At 42.2% G+C, this 16,411-nt stretch overlaps 1 protein-coding gene across 1 annotated transcript; it reads left to right on the forward strand.

Annotated features, from left to right (window-relative positions):
* Positions 1-348: 348 nt before the first annotated feature.
* On the forward strand, positions 349-7,968 carry LOC105926113 (YTH domain-containing family protein 1). Its single transcript, XM_012862315.3, has 6 exons — positions 349-858; positions 1,658-1,682; positions 3,439-3,518; positions 3,715-5,367; positions 5,511-5,555; positions 7,808-7,968. Exons 1-6 carry the CDS (start codon positions 832-834, stop codon positions 7,832-7,834), a joined length of 1,857 nt encoding a protein of 618 aa, XP_012717769.2. The 5' UTR covers positions 349-831; the 3' UTR covers positions 7,835-7,968.
* The last annotated feature ends 8,443 nt before the right edge of the window (positions 7,969-16,411 follow it).

The raw sequence follows: 16,411 nt of genomic DNA on the forward strand, positions 1-16,411 counted from the left end.
TTTTTTAGCAATGACCTTTTGTGGTTTACACTTGTTGTGGAGGAAGTCAATGACAAGTCAGCAGTTTTCCTCATGACTGTGTGTAGTCCATTTCATAAGACAAAAGTTACGTGTTAATTTTTTATTATTTTTTTTTACCAGTATTATGTAATAGCTTATTCTGATTTTCTATAAAAACAAACAAAACAAAAAAAAGATTTTATGGGTTTGCTGTTATGATAAAAAAAAAAAACGCTTGAAATGTATCACTCTAATTATGAAGGTTACCGATTAGATGATAATCTAATTTATTGGGACGCGCCTGAAAAACGCAGCGAACACAGGTTTGTTGGAGAAGATGCTGAAACTTTAGCCGCCCCGCGGGGGAGGACGCGAACTACAGCGGCAGCTCAGAGCCCGGATGGAGCAGCCATTGGGGAAGTGTGCGGGGCTTTAACGTAACCGAGGAGGACTCGCTCGCTCTCTCTCTCTCCCTCTGTGGAATAAAAAAAAAAAGAGACTAAGTAAGAGGCGAACGAAGAGATAAATACTCAAGATCCACGGGGCTGCCACGCGGCGACAAGTGCTTCACCTCGGGGGGAAAAAAACTGAACTCGGACTGGACACCTTTGGGATACAGTATCCGAGGCGCCTGACTTGAAACTGTGGAAGTTGGGAGAATACTCAGCTGAGCCTGCGCTACAACTGCTAGCCACAAGCTAAGCGGCGCTGCTAGCCCCCCTTTGAGCTAACTCCTACTGAGCTGTGTGAACTTGCTCACAAATCACGGGGGTCGAAATTCAGTCACAGGCTCGGGCTCCGCGAGAAAACCAGGGACTTGCTTAATGAATTATGTCTACCACAAGCATTGACCCTCAGGTATGAAGGACGCCTTATATCTCGCCAGTTGTGAGAGCTCGCGAGCTAACTACCTGCTAACGTTATCGATTTATTTGGGCTACGGCTATTCCTCGGAAGTGCTAGCTAGCCGCTAGCCTCGGCGTGTAGCTAGCGAGCTGGCTGCATTCCGCGAACACCGTGAAGGCTTTTATTGACGTTCGAGAGAGATGACACCTATAACTCTGCGTGCATCGTGCTGTCGGGTGTATTTTCGACAGGAATTGTGTTTTGTTTTTGTCGTGAACACAAATATCCGTAGCCAGGGCATTATTTTAGTTGGGAAAACCCTAAAGCGAGTTAAGGTAAACAGATTTACATAATGGGCACAGGGTAAGTTGCTCTTTGAACAGCAACTTTTTAGTGGAATGCGTTGCCGTGTCTTTGCCCTGAGAAATGCCTTGATTTTTTTTTTTATTCTGGATCATCTGTTCATGTAGCTTGAGCGCCGTCGGCGTTTAGAAAGCTACTTTAAAGTTGCTGCGGTATAGAAGTTGCTACTGAAGTAACGCTAGCGTTAGCTGGCTAATTGACTTAAGATGTCCAGAAAATGATACAGTGTGCCAAAATAAGTGACAGCGACTAGCCGTAAGCGGTCATGTTTTTTTTCCACCACAGGGCTGCTCTTCGGAAGTGTTATGCATTGGCCCTTTAAGGAAGTTTGCAGAGCGATCCTTGAGCTGTAAATATGCCTGATGTAAAAGCACAATCGCTAAAAAAATAAAATAACATTTGTTTCTTGTTTTTTTTGTTTTTGTTTCCTGGACCAACCTGGATGCAGAGATCAAAGGGACAAGCGTCTAAAGGTAGGCGATGAAGGGTTATAGTTTCACAGCATCTGATCAGTGTGGTGGTTCTGTTTAGTTTGCCAGAGGAAATACTTATTGGAGTTATTTATTTTTTCTTTTTCTAAGTGAGTTATTGTTACATGGTTAGATTTTTGTCACAGCCTGATGGGGACAAATGTTTCTAGAAAAGTGAAAAAAATAAACAAGTAAAGGACAATAATTTCTTTACGTCAGTATATTACCAACATTTAGAGGGGGTTTTATGTCAATAACTAATTTATTCTGAGAGAAAATATGATTACCTTTAAAGTAATACCAAGAAAATGGTTGTTCTAAGCTCAGATTCTAGGGGGATTTATGTCCTTAGATAGATAGATAGATAGATAGATAGATAGATAGATAGATAGATAGATAGATAGATAGATAATTATTTTATTAATTTCTGTTTAAGCAATTGATAAGTTGTCACTCAAAAATACAAATAAAATAGCTTAATTTCTTTAAAAAAAAGCATTCTTTCATCTGACATTAAATTGACTATATTTGTATGTTTTGTTTCTTGTGGTTCCATCACATGCTCGATAATTGACTTCTTTTGTTCAGCCAGAAGGTCTCATTTGTTACTGCAGAATATATTTGAACTACTAAAAACAGCATCAGATAACTTTCTACCTAAACCCATAAACACACATCAGACTTGCATTCTTTGAACATTCCTAAAAACCCCAAAAATAAATTGAAACTATGGATGATTAGATTATTTTTTTAGGCTATAACTTTACAGTAATGGTATTGGGTTTATCACATGAATCAAAGCGCTATCTTGCTTTCTACTGTGCTGTATAATTAAAATGATTTTAGTAGAGGATCCTGTAATAATAAACCCAATACTACAGCCCTCAGATGATAGATAAACGTAGCCTTTGACAGGGAAGTCATACATAGTATATGGGTTCATTATTTAAAAATAATATAATATTAAGCTCTGATGCTCTCAGGAGGAATTTAGCTTTCAGTTTTTGTATTTCTCATTATCACAGAAGCCGTTAGCTCAGATTCTAGTGAAACTCCACACCTTTTTTATAATCAAAGCCCACATTTCCCTTCTCTCATGCTTTTTTTTTTTTTTTTTTTTAAGGATGTCCTCTTCTACAACATTTTGCTATTAGGAGTGTTCAGTATGAATGTGTCCTGATGGCGCAAAGCGCACAGTCTGGTTATGTGTGGCATATCTCCTTTAAGCTTGATTTACAATTGCTCATTTGTCACTCTCCCTTTTTAATATAGCTGTTTTTTCCCCTGTTGTGGATCCAGCTGAAGGCTCCTAAATTTGACTTGATTTTTCTGTTTGGTGTATCGTATATTTTTTTTTTATTCTTGAACAACGGTTAATGTGATCTGGAGTCATTTTCTAGCATCACAGGGCTGTGTTATGAGAGCATTTTAAGTAATTGCTCTTGTCTTTTTGTAAAGATAAAAGGGTAAAACCTTGGAGAAATAAAATACATCCTGTAATTTCACTGTTAGATTATTCTGGATTTATATTAGTGTATATTATATTATTAATATTTTGTTTGTTTCATCTTGAAGTGATTTGTGTATTTTAGTTGCACAGAAACTAGGAGGAAAAAAAATAAAGATCTAAATGTGCTGCGTGCTTTCTTGGTAGCACAGGATGTCTTCATATCTAAACAACGGCCTCTGTGAAAAATCGCTCCATCTGCCATCGATGTGAATTCAAATGTGCCTCTTTGTCTATTTGTTATGTTCGCAGTGCAAAATGGTTCACTACATCAGAAGGAGACTGTCCATGACAACGACTTTGAGCCATACCTTCCTGGTCAATCTACGCAGGTAAATCATACTCTTAATTTTTCAAATAGCTTTTAAGCTTGGTTTTCGTGAACAAACATCACAGTATAATAATAAATGTGAAAAGCTACCTGTTTAGTGTGTATTAGCGGTACCATGTTAGCGTTGAATTGTTTCATGAGTGTTAAATTGAGCCTCCATGTCACCCTTTATTTTTCATGTTTCCACCTTATTTCAGAACAACAGCTACCAGTCCATCACCGATCCCTACATGTCTAGCTACTACGCTCCCTCCATTGGTTTTCCTTACCCACTGAGTGAGGCTCCCTGGTCCACCGGTGGGGACCCCCCGATTCCATACCTCACGCCCTATGGACCTCTGAGCAATGGAGACCATCACTTCATGCCGGATACCGTGTTTGGCCAGCCAGGAGGACTGGGAAGCAGTATCTACCCCCACAGGTTTAACTTTTTCCCTGAAAACCCTGCTTTCTCTGCTTGGGGCACGAGCGGCTCCCAGGGCCAGCAGACTCAAAGTTCAGCTTATGGTGGCAGCTATAGCTATCCTCCCAGCTCCCTTGGGGGCACCCTGGTGCCTGATGGTCAGACAGGGTTTCATAGCGACACCCTGAACAAAGCCCCTGGTATGAACAGCCTAGAACAGGGGATGGTTGGGCTGAAGATCGGAGGGGACGTCTCTGGTCAGGGATCGGGAGTCAAGGCGGTGGGGTCTGTGATCGGCGGACCCGGAGTGGCGGCCACAGGGAACGGAGCCACACCTATAGGAATGCCTCCACCCAAACCCACCTCCTGGGCCGCCATCGCCAGCAAGCCTGCCAAACCGCAGCAGTTGAAGTCCAAGGTGAAGCCAGGCATGCCCAATCCGGGGGGGGCTCTCCCCCCACCGCCCATCAAACACAACATGAATATTGGGACCTGGGACAAGGGCCCAGTCACTAAAGTAGCCACAGCCCCACTGCAGCAGCAACAGCAGCCTCTCGGGCTGCCTCACGCCATGCCACCTCAAGGCCCCATGCAGCAAGGACACATGCAGCCGCCTCCCCCCCAGTCGTTAGTGCAACCCCAAATGCAGCCCATGGCCTTACAGCCTCAGCCGCCGCACCACCAGCACCATCAGCCGCCACCGCAGCCCTACCAAAACCACACCCAGCCACCTCAACCCCAAACCCGCTGGATCGCGCCGCGCAACCGCAACCAAGGCTACGGGCAGGGGGGCCTCGGCCCAGACGGGAGTGGCATGATGGGAGTTGTCGTCGGTGGGAACAATGGCCCCCAAACATGCGCCGGTCAGGGACCCGGTGGAGAATCCCACCCGGTGCTGGAAAAGCTGCGTGCCGCCCATAGCTACAACCCCAAGGACTTTGACTGGAATCTGAAGAACGGCCGCGTTTTTATTATTAAGAGCTACTCCGAGGATGATATTCATCGCTCCATCAAGTACTCCATCTGGTGCAGCACGGAGCACGGCAACAAGCGGCTGGACTCGGCCTTCCGGGCAATGAATGCTAAGGGTCCCGTGTACCTGCTGTTCAGCGTCAACGGCAGCGGCCATTTCTGCGGCGTGGCGGAAATGCGCTCGCCGGTGGACTACGGCACCAGTGCCGGGGTTTGGGCGCAGGACAAGTGGAAGGGCAAGTTCGACGTGGACTGGTTGTTCGTTAAGGACGTGCCCAACAGCCAGCTGCGCCACATCCGCCTGGAGAACAACGACAACAAGCCAGTGACCAACTCCCGCGATACCCAGGAGGTTCCTCTGGAGAAGGCCAAGCAGGTGCTGAAGATCATCGCCACCTACAAACACACCACCTCCATTTTTGACGATTTTTCCCATTATGAGAAGAGGCAGGAAGAGGAAGAGGAGGTGCGCAAGGTGGGTCCGGCCCTCTCACTGTTTTAGATAAGTCCGCTCTTTTGAAGCGGATGTGCAACTCTTCTCCTGCTGCATTTAACCAGCTGGTTTCTAAGAGGCTTGTAATTATTTCCATTTTTCTTTGTTTTCTTTTCCTTTGACAGACTTTTGAACCTGCTCAGATACAGAACCGCTCTCGGTTGGATCAGGTAAACATCTGCTAGATTTTTGTGACGGGGCTTTTTAACATCCCAAATACGTTTTTAATGTTAAACTTAAAAGAGAAATGATTGTTTAAAATTTAGCAAAAGAAATCACCATATCTAGTGTTTGTTGGTGCTATTAAATAGATACATGTAGGCCTTTATATTCTCTGCCTTGCTATGGTATTCAAACCTCTTGTATATTTCTACATTTTGTCCCGTTACAACCACAAACGTCAACGTATTTTATTGGGATTTTACGCGATGGACCAACACACACAAGCAAACGAGTGTAACGGCGAGTGATCTGTATGCGTCCCTGCTCCGACACACCAGAATGACATTTCTGAATTAGCTCTTTTGTATTTCATCGAGATCTGCAGAGGCTCTTTGTCCAATTCATTTGTGTTGAACCGCAGAGACTTAAAATACCAAGCAGCATACGGCCCTTGACATCTGACTTTGGACACAGCTATTAGCTGTGCCCTCCACCAATCTAGCCTTAGTGGAAGAGCGACTGAAAGAAGGCTATGGCTAAAATGAAGTCATAGTAAGTCGGGTTTGCAGTTTGCCATTAGGCAGGAAAGGGAGATACAAAACGGAAGAAGGTGCTCTGCTCAGAAGAGGTTAAAATGTAAAATGTCAAATTGATATGTGGCAAGACTTAAAACTGAAGTTCACACGTCCTCTCTGTTCAATCTGTCTAAGCTAGGTCTGTTTAATAGAAATTTATGGGCAATATGTTAATTATCTAGATGTGCCAAGCAAACAGACTCCAGACAGTGAGTAAGTTATTCAGCTAATAACAAAAGCAGTTATAATTTTCATCTCAAACACAAGGTTTTAAAGAAAAGGTTGCCTCTGTGCAACTTTATGTTGCTTTGGCAATGACATAACTTAGCTGCAGTTTCTTGTCTACTTACCACCTCTGTACCTTCTCATACTTTTTGTCTTTCATTAAACAACAAATTTAACCAAACATCAGGGGCTCTGAGAGCCTGAATGAATGCTGGGCGTTTAAATAATTATCTAACGCTTATTGCACTCCAAGCAGTTCTTGACGATATTGCGGTCCCTGATATTGCGATGACGATAAATTTGCGATATATTGTGCAGCCGTAGTTGGTAGACAGAATCCTTTTAGAAATGACTAAGTTTGATTACTGAGGAGTATTTCTTTTTTTTTTTTTTTACAAAGCTTGCAATGGTTACTTCATGTTGGTGGAGTGGGTGGGATGTTCCAACCGTGCAAAGTGCAGTTTTCACCACATCCCCAAAAATCAGAGAATACAAAGGACGACAAATGCAGGAGTCGCGTGCTGAACGTCAGCGGGTCTGGCTTGGAAACATCGACTGCAAGCATCAGCCGTTTAAAAATGCAAGAATCTGCTCTGATCACTTTTATTCCAGTTAAAAAAAGAAATCAAACCTTTTGTGAACCAGTCAGCACTTACCGATATGTGCGCAGGAACTATCCTGTTCATAATTTTCTACGTCTCTGTTGTTTGCATCTAAAGGCCAGGAGGGGCATGTAGGTGTGCGTTACTGTAATTACTGTCAGGCATCAGAACCTTGTTATTCACATAAAGCGTTCGGACGTCCTTTACTAAGCCGTTAAAACACAGTTTGTCTTCATCTACGGATTTTAGGCCACAAATCTCCTCCATTGCGTAGGCACTCTTCGTGTTCACTTAAGTAATTATGCCATAGTACGATATCTGAGGCTGTTTGTCCGCTTCATCTCATCTGGCATTGTTCCTTTCTCTACTTCACAACAGCAGCAATCATTTTTGTGTATCGTTCTCTTGCACATTGGTCAGGAGTATCAATTATACTTTGTTTGTTCGTCTGGATGCCACGACGGTTGCCTAGCGCTGCACTTGCCTACCATCGGGGCAGCTTAGGGACGTGGATCACTTCCGTTTCAGACAAGTGGGAATTATGTGTTGATTCTGTCAGGCTAAATGCACACCGCACTTTTCAGATTTTCTAATTGTATTGTTTTGTTTATTTTTCAAAAATTATTCCTGTCTGACATCGCGTATCTGAACTACATATGTTGGTCTATCTTATAAAGTCCTGAAAAAAAAATACATTGAAGTAATGTGATAAAATGTAGGAAAAAAATGTTCAAGGGGTGAAAATACCGATGCAGGGCACTTTTATGCTAGATTTTAAGATATCCTGAGCTCCACTGTGGTAACATTTACCATTTATCTGTCTAACATGTATGTTTTTTTTTTCTCCCCTTCAAACAGGAGCGCCAAAACCGGAACAAACAATAGAGGACATTTATCCATGGCTTGATCATTTACAATAGGACTCGATTTAAAGACAAGAAGAAAATGAAAAATGCAACCAAGCCCCTCATTTCTGTTTTCTATTTAATCCTGGTGAACGTTTTTTTTTTTTTTTTTTTCTCTCTCTCTCGGTATTTCTATTTTATTTGTTATGCCCCACCTACCACCACCAACTCTTGTGCAACAGTAATAAGCTGATTAAATGTTACCTAGCAGGCACCACACTCAATTTTTTTTGCATTTTTTTTTTTTTTTCATATTTTTATTCTTGTTCCATCGCGTTCTTTTCTTTACCGGATGGGTTTTTCTCTCTTGCTCCCGCCCCCTCCTCTCTCCAATTGAATCAGGGTTTGACTGCCACTTTATATTTCAGTACAATCAGGAACTGACGTGTCATGCCCCTCCGTGTCCAGTTGGGGGCAACATTGCCATGCTCTATAGGTTTTATCTGTGCCAACAGGGTTGAAGGATCCTTAAGGCAATGTTGGACTTGGAACTGGGATAATAAAACTTCAGTGGTTTAACTATTTTTCATTCAGATCGACAAAATCTCTATTTTTTTGGCTTACTACTGACAATTTTCATTTCAGAAACTTTTTTTCTGGAGCCTTATTTTTGTTTTTAATTATCAGTGACTTCTCAAAAGAACTGCTCAAACAGTGACATTGCTGGAGAAATCAGGGAAAGTGTGAAGTCACACAGGACTTAAGACATTTCAGAAGAGGAAGGGCTTTTGGGGGGAAGAAACAACAAATGCCCTTCACAACTAGAACTTTCACCATTTAAATCAAAAATTGTACTAATGACACTTTCAAAGCCCTCTTTTTTTTATTTTATTTTTGTCCAATTTCTTTTGATGTTCGTCCTGAAAGCGTCCTCTGTGTGTGTTTCAACAGCAGATTCTGCTTGCCTACAAAACCTGTTCAACCTGAGCAATTTGTCCAATCCACAATGTTGAATTGCTTTCTTAGAATTGCATAATGACATAACTGCTAAGTTTTATGAATTGTTGCTCTTGTGTTTTTCTTTCACAAAATAGGGGGTGGGGTGTTGGGGGTGGGAGGGGGGGGGGGGTCAAATATTTGTCCATTCACCGTCATTCTGTCTTAATCCTTTGTTGTTGTTTTTTTTTTTCTCCCTTGAATTCGGTTTTTGCTAATTCTTTCATGTCGGTCATAATGCTAAGCTTTAGGAGTCTATAGGAGTCTATATATTCACGGAGAAAGCCTAAAAATGTATAACCTAAAAATTAATGTAACTGATTTACTATCAACTAAGAAAAAAAAATACGAATGAAATGTGGTTTCTGTGTGTTTTTTGGTTGTTTCAAGTATAGTTTGTTTTAGCGTGGATCTACTGGTCCTAATACAGCAAGGTCTGAGTAATGTTTTTAAAAAAGAGACAACATTGGAAAACTAAAAAAAAAATATTGAGATATGTGTGCTGATGCATGGTAAGCTGATATAAAGTGGGTCTGCTGAAGATGTCTGAAGAAAGTCCTCCATGTGGCTTGCCTTTAAAGGCGACAGTGCTGTTTACCAGATGGAGAAGAAAAAAAGCAAAGGACCCCAGGTTTTATTTTATTTTATTGTCCCTTCTTTAGCGTTATTCAAAACAAAAACACAGCGTTTAAGAAGAGCAGATTCTCTTCTTTTTGGTCGTGTTGTGATTTATCCAGGTATTTTTGACCTGCAAAGTTGCTGTGCTGCAGAGAAGCCCCTGCTAACGAATGTGCTGCTCCTTTTTCGTTTTACACAAGTCTGTGATTTCTAAATCTGATCTCGCCTCAAATGAACTAAAAGCCACTTTTCAGATTCCATTGAAAATGTTCTTTACCTATTCAAGATGAAATGGTTGATAATGTGTGGGTAATTGTGGCCAAAACTAGATATTTGTGTTTTCAGGTTACAGATGATGTATATTCTTTGATCTGTTTTGATTATTTTATTTTTATTGTCCTTACCCTATTATAACAGTGGAATGGCTCAAGTAACGCACTTTACAGAAGTCGCTGGAGTATGAACTGTAAGCTTCGGAGAGGGAGTACATTTGCGATGCTGCATTGTGTTCTAACCTGGCCAGTGTAATCACCTCTCATAGCCTCTAACCTTCATTATCTTTGTACTTGCACTAACCAATAGCTAGGCTGATCGAAGCAATATAGGGGACATGTGCACCCTCGCCAACACCACTCTACATGCAGGGTCGGGCAGAGGTGAGACGCTAAAGGATGTCACAGAGGACTGGTCTTTTTTTATTTTATTTTATTGCCTCTGGAGGTGGTAGCTGGTTTGGTTAAAAGTGCAGGGCTTACATGTACATTAAGGTTAATTGTTTGATGTAAGGGGGTTGTCGGGTCAGCCACGGAAGTCAGCACTGCAGAACGATCCATTATATGACATACTAAACCTCTGATTATCTAAAAGGCCACAGCTGTAGTGGACACAACTTGTTCAAAAGGATCTATCTTGGTTTTTCTTTTATAGAATAAATCAAGCCTTAATAAACTGTTAGTTCAGAAATCACTTTGTCTTGATCTCATGAGTCCTCTTGTGTCCATCAATTCTCACAGTGACCTTATCCAAAGTAAGACTAGCTCCACAGGCCAGCCTTGGTGCTGAAATGTCACTGAAAGGTTTTTCTAGCTGGAAAAAAATGTCTTTATGTTGCCTGTTTATTAATCCCCTTTGCATTGCCCTATATTCTTTATGGGACCTTGCTACCAACCTGCTGTATAATTTACAGTTAAAAGAGGTCTCAGAGCTTAAAAATGTGTTTAAAAGGGGGGTTCATTTAAAATATATCCTTGTAAGGAGAAGAGGAAATTTAGCCAATGCATTTTTTAGCCTGAAGTTGCTTATGAGAATTTTATTTTCGGTTCTAAAAGGCAGAATGTTTTTTTTTTCCTTTGCTTATTTGGCGCTGTCCGTGGTCCTGATTTAGAGAAAGAAGCAGTAAGGATCCTCCTGCCGCTGAATAAACTTAAAGCTATACAGACTGAAAATGTTTTGTGATATTTTACATTTAGATATGATTTTCTGTCCTAGATGAACCATCCCAAGGTTATGGCGAGGAAACCACCCGCTGCAAATGATCCAAGGTTGTGTCTCTCTTCGTAAAACCCGAATTCAAACTGGTGCATACATGTTTGGTTAAGAACAATGATGACAAGTAAAAAATGTGTTGCATCTCTCTCTTTATTTTTTCATTTTTTTACATGTTATTACAAGACATTAAAGAAAAAAAAAGATTAGACTATATGTGGAGAAATTCAAATCCGCTTATCTGGACTTCGATGAAACAGCTATCTGAACCACTGACATGAAAGAGCCATGGTTCATTCTTTGCTGTCTTAAATTGGATTCCGATCTTCTGAAAGGGGTTTTTTCAATTCTGCTGATACGGAGCTAACGGAGGACAAAACCCGCTGTGAAAGGTTATGAAACTGCTTCGCAATGTCAAATGTGTCACCATGACGATTTGGGACTCTGCTGTCTTGACATTGGCTCAGAAACCTGCAATATTTAATTTTCGAGCAAGGGTTTCATTAATTCTTCTGTTTAGCTCTTTTTTAATTGATAATTGACGAGTCTTCAATATATTACCAAGACCAAAATTTGGTAGTATTTGAGCTTGCATTGCACATTTTATAAATTTAGTTGTCATCGTGTGTTTTCGAGAAATGTATAAATAACCTGCTTCTAACAGAAACACAAATCATGGCAGTATTCGTAAGAAGGAATAGCATCTTTTCTTTCTTTTCTTTTTTTTTTGCCTTTTTGTGTTGTTTACTTATGAAGTTAACCCTTGTCAAAAATAGCTTGTAGCCAGTCCTAAAACTCACCAAGACAGGCAACTTGAATGATAGCTCAAACACAATAATTTGACTTTTCATGTTGAGCAGAGATATTTACTCTAAATGTTTCTCATTCTCATTATGCCCGTCAGTGGTCTTCATGTATATGTGTATAGATGCACTGTAAAAGGAGCGCCTGTAGATGGCATTAAATCACTTATTGCCATGCGTATGGACTTTATCCGAATAAACTCTGCGTCCGTTGTCAGTGTGCATCTTTCGAATGGTCTCTCCTCAGCTTCTGCTGTGGGCCTGAGCTCTTGAGACACATTCGATGAAGATGTGAAGGAATGAAACGGCCACGAGATGTTTCTATATCTGGTCTGCAGAGAAGTAAGAGCTATTTCCTACGAGCTTATTCCCCGTTGACAATTCATTTTTATGTATAAGGTTTAATGAATAGATGGACCTTACAAAAACCATTGGTAAACCCTTAAATGATAGGCTAATGAAACCCTATTATGAGCAGCTGACCACACCTGAAAGTCAATTCGTTTTGGAAATCCATTCTCCACAATTCAGCTGTGAGGAACAGCTTTTTATATAATACTTAAGATCTTCATTAAAACCTTTTTAGATTTGACTTCATGGGCGGCATGGAGGTTGACCAAACTGGACATATATATATCACACTTTAAACCTACGCATTGCGTCCATCCAATCCGAGCAACACATACACACGCGCGCGCGAGAGAGAGAGAGAGCCCGCATCTGCACGCGCAACCTGCCTCCCCGTGAGCACAACCACGCGAACCGCTTTGATTGGCAGTCGCGGGCCTGTTTCTGTGGCATGCAGGGTCAGTTCCCCTGCAGCCTGCGCATTTAGAACAAATATTAAGGGAAGCGAACGTGGAAAAGGATGCTGTGTAGATTCCTCTCTTGGCATTCACCGCGTGCCTTAATTGTATGGACATTAAATCAAGGTCCGCTGTGAACACGCAGAGTGACAACCCCTTTTAGGACCCCGCTGATGGGCGCAGGATGAAGCCAAGCGAGAGCCCCACTCCCCCCGCCAACATCTTCCGCCAAGGAGGATGCAAGACCAGCATGCCGGAGATTTAAAGAACAGATCCAGGTGCCGTGCGCGCGCTCAACTGTATAGGCTATCCAGGCACATGCACACGAAGCTAAAGCCGATTTGCAGCGCCATTACGCGCGCCACGCACACCAACGCTCATTAGACACTCAGATCTAAAGCCGATTTACAGAAATAACGGACGCGCTGGTCTCCCGCAACTCTGCAGAGTACACGCGAGGGAAAATTGATATCACTGCGCCACAGCGTGAAAGCACAACCTCCCGTGTGAATTATTGTGTCACAAAGCAAGCGGCAGGCAGGAAAATCCTGAGCATATTTGCGGTTGCCTTTACGCATTTTTTTTTTTTTTTTGGCACGCTACCTGACATGGAATGACAGCCGAAGCTATATATGCTCCCGACCTCTTCCTTCTCAATACGAGGCACAACGTGGTCCAAAAACACAGACAACACTGCGAAAGACAGCAGCACAAGCAATAATGAGTTAACAGTCTGAAGCCATACATCCCACCGCGAAGAGAACTGTATGTTCCATTGAACTTGGCTTGAATGCAGTTCCTCGTCTTGTCCACGATCAACGCCCTCGGACGAACGCGCGATGCCTTCTTTCTCCTCTCGTGCAGCTGACACTAGAGAGAGCTATTCTTACATTATGCTACAGTGCAAATCTTCAAGCATGTCCCTACAGCCGGTGGAGTCTGGAGCTGTGTTTTTTTTTTTTTCTTTCTTTCTTTCTGCGACGTCTGGAAAACGGCTTCTTCATCTTCAAAAAAAAAAAAAAAAAAAAAACATCCTTTCTCCAAACCAAGATGTCATTCGCTTCCTCTCGGATTCGGCTCTTTAATCTGACCCATTTCGAGTAAGAAATCCAGCCCTGGTCGCATGCCCCCCTCTCTCTCTCTCGCTCACTCACTCACTCGTTCTCATCTCTTGCGGGTTGTGTGATCCACTGTCTCCCAGATTAGAGCCCCCTCTCCTCCCATCCTAGACAATTGCGAGTCTCTGCTGATTGGGCTTCGGCGCAAGAGGATTACATGGGCGCACAATGACGTCATGGCCCAGGGCCCAAGCCATCCCCCACCCCAATCACCGCCACCACCTCCCCCCATTAAAACCAAATCCTCATCAGCCTCAAACGTCCTTGAAACCACCTACCTGACTTTCTGCAGCGCCACATGCGTGCATGCGTCGGTGCAGGCCGCCTGTAAATCAGCTTGTTGCAGCCGGCACTTTAGTGCAATAGAAGAAGCAAAAACGACCACCATCGCGTGTGTGCACCTGCGCATCTTAAAGTTGTTTTTTTTTTTTGTTTGTTTTCTTTAATTTATTTATTTATTTGCCTTTGCTCAAAAGTGAGAGAATGGTGGCGACAACTGAAAAAAGTTGGACAGAGCCCCATTCCAAAACGCACCAAAATAAAGTTCGATCCCCATAATCGCACAACAAAGCGCATCCATTATCCTCTCCCTATAAACAACATATAGATTAAACCGGTGCTTTGGGAAGGAAATCCCCGATTGACCTGTTTAACTGCCTTAACCCAAGCATTTTTTTTCTGTTTGGTTACTTCTTTGCAACGTGCCAAAACGGTGTTCACACAATTCAGTTATTCCTCTCAGGCCTATACCAAAGCGCCTGGACCACAATCACGTGATGCTCCCAAACATATGGCACAGGATAATTGCATAACGTGGAAATTAATAAAAATACGTATTTATAATACAACCTTGCAGAGTAATCCCGTACACCATATGTTATATGTTAGAATAAGCCTTTAAGTATTATTGATTTTTAACCTTCACTCAGGTTTAAACTCCTAAATGCATTATATATTTCTGTATCTATTTTTTTTAAAATAAATTACATTTTGAATATTTTTAATAATACATTAAAATGTATAAGAATGCATTATTTTGAGTCTGCATTACAAAACAAAACAAATAAATGCTGCTTTTGTTGTCAACAAAAATTCAAACCAATTTTTCCTGTATGGCTGTCTTGAGGACGCGCTTACTTAAATAAACAACAGCTAAAACTGCGCCGTATTTGCATTGCGCGTTTGAGCACAATTCCAATTAAATCCCATCGATTTCCGCCCCAGAAGAAAAATGTCAGTGGATTTTCAAATGTTTCTCTTGGCTTGCGTCTATACCTCCCACTGTTGGCTGAACAAAGAGACGGAGAGGAAGAACTGTCAGCCCGTGTGATTCCTCCGCTCGTTGTTTCTCGGTAACTGAGGCCATAGAATCGCAAAGGTGCCCCCCCCCCTCTCTCTCTCTCTCTCTCTCTCTCTCTCTCGCTCTCTCTCTCTCTCTGTCTCCCTCTCTCCCTCTTTCAATTCGAACAAATGCAGTTTTTAACTATTTTAAAACAATGCGCAGATTACTCAAGCCTCCATCACAAGCTGCATCTCAAAAACGCCCCTCACTGCATATACATTAATGCAAAAGCAATCCACTAATTCAGCGTTTGGCCTTAAAGTCTGTTTGTTCCTGCTGCCAAAATAGATGGCAAAAAAAAGAAGAAGAAGAAAAAAAAGGAAATAACCCAACGCTGCACAGCTGCCAACTGCTGCAAAAGAGGCGTCTTCTTTACCAATAAAGTGTACACAGATAAATCCACAGCGGCCTGGATTTATTATCCTCGGTTCGGCGCCTTTCTCTCGTCCAACTCTGCGCCATAGGCTGTTGCCGGCTTCTCGTCCACGTTTTGTGCAACCGAAGGCTTTCCGGAGGATAAAGGAAGCATGCAAATGCAGCAGGAAAACCTCTAAGCCTCAGCAAGAAGACGGTCCGCGTCCTTCCACCTGCGCCGTGAGCCGCAGAGAGAGATGGTGGAAGTGGATTGCAGTTTTTTGGTTTTTCCTGCTCGCCTCTCCCTCTGCGGAGCTGAGCGGCCTCCACGTCTCAGGCTGAATGAAAGGGGAGTTGTCCCTGTGCATTACAATGACATTCAGGCCCCATTCATTCAGCCATCGTCTAACGGTCTTTGGACCGCAAATGCACCCCCCATCGGGGGGTCTCAGCCCCCTCATTACACCCCCAATCCCAACACGCAGCCCCCCACAAAAGCCTTAACAAAAGACGAGAAGGAGACTCGGCCCCAGTTGTGCGAGCTGCGGCCCCTGGACTTTTGAGGAATGCTGGGAAATTTTTTTTCCCACCCTGCGCGTTTGAATTACACGACCTTTTCTGAACAAATTTCCTATAACAGCTTTTTATGTGTTTCTACCATCTCGATATCCTCTCTTCACCTTTTACTATATCATTAAAATTAGGTGTGAGGTCTCCTGCAAGAGATGTTCCTCCTTAACTACAGCGTGCATACGAAGTACAGTTTAAATAACTTTTTTTTTTTTGAAAGTTGGTGCAAACAGAGGACAAATATTTTGTGACTCCTTGTTATAACCCTTAGGAAATAATCTGTGCAGTAATAAATATGTCAATGAAAGTGTCGTGCGGTAAATCTCCCTAAATGTGTTGACGTTATATTGTGCTAAAAATTAATAACTGTCTGCATTTAAATTAAACTTGCGTCAACACATCCAAAAAAAATTAGCCAAAGATCCCAAAAAGAGCAGTTAATTTTTTTCTTATTTTATTTCAAATGCATTGAGGTTATTTTTCTTGTCTAAGGTTTCATCTTTTCAAAACAATTAGTCTACATAA

Source organism: Fundulus heteroclitus, unplaced genomic scaffold (assembly GCF_011125445.2).
Source record: "Fundulus heteroclitus isolate FHET01 unplaced genomic scaffold, MU-UCD_Fhet_4.1 scaffold_54, whole genome shotgun sequence".
NCBI lineage: Eukaryota > Metazoa > Chordata > Actinopteri > Cyprinodontiformes > Fundulidae > Fundulus > Fundulus heteroclitus.

What these genes read in the sequence shown, in the direction of transcription:
- LOC105926113 (XM_012862315.3), top strand. Translation starts at nt 832, where the DNA reads ATGTCTACCACAAGCATTGACCCTCAG. An exon ending in CCACAAGCATTGACCCTCAG is followed by an intron (nt 859 to 1,657) that starts GTATGAAGGACG and finishes ACCTGGATGCAG; the next exon opens with AGATCAAAGGGACAAGCGTC. An exon ending in AGGAAGAGGAGGTGCGCAAG is followed by an intron (nt 5,368 to 5,510) that starts GTGGGTCCGGCC and finishes TTCCTTTGACAG; the next exon opens with ACTTTTGAACCTGCTCAGAT.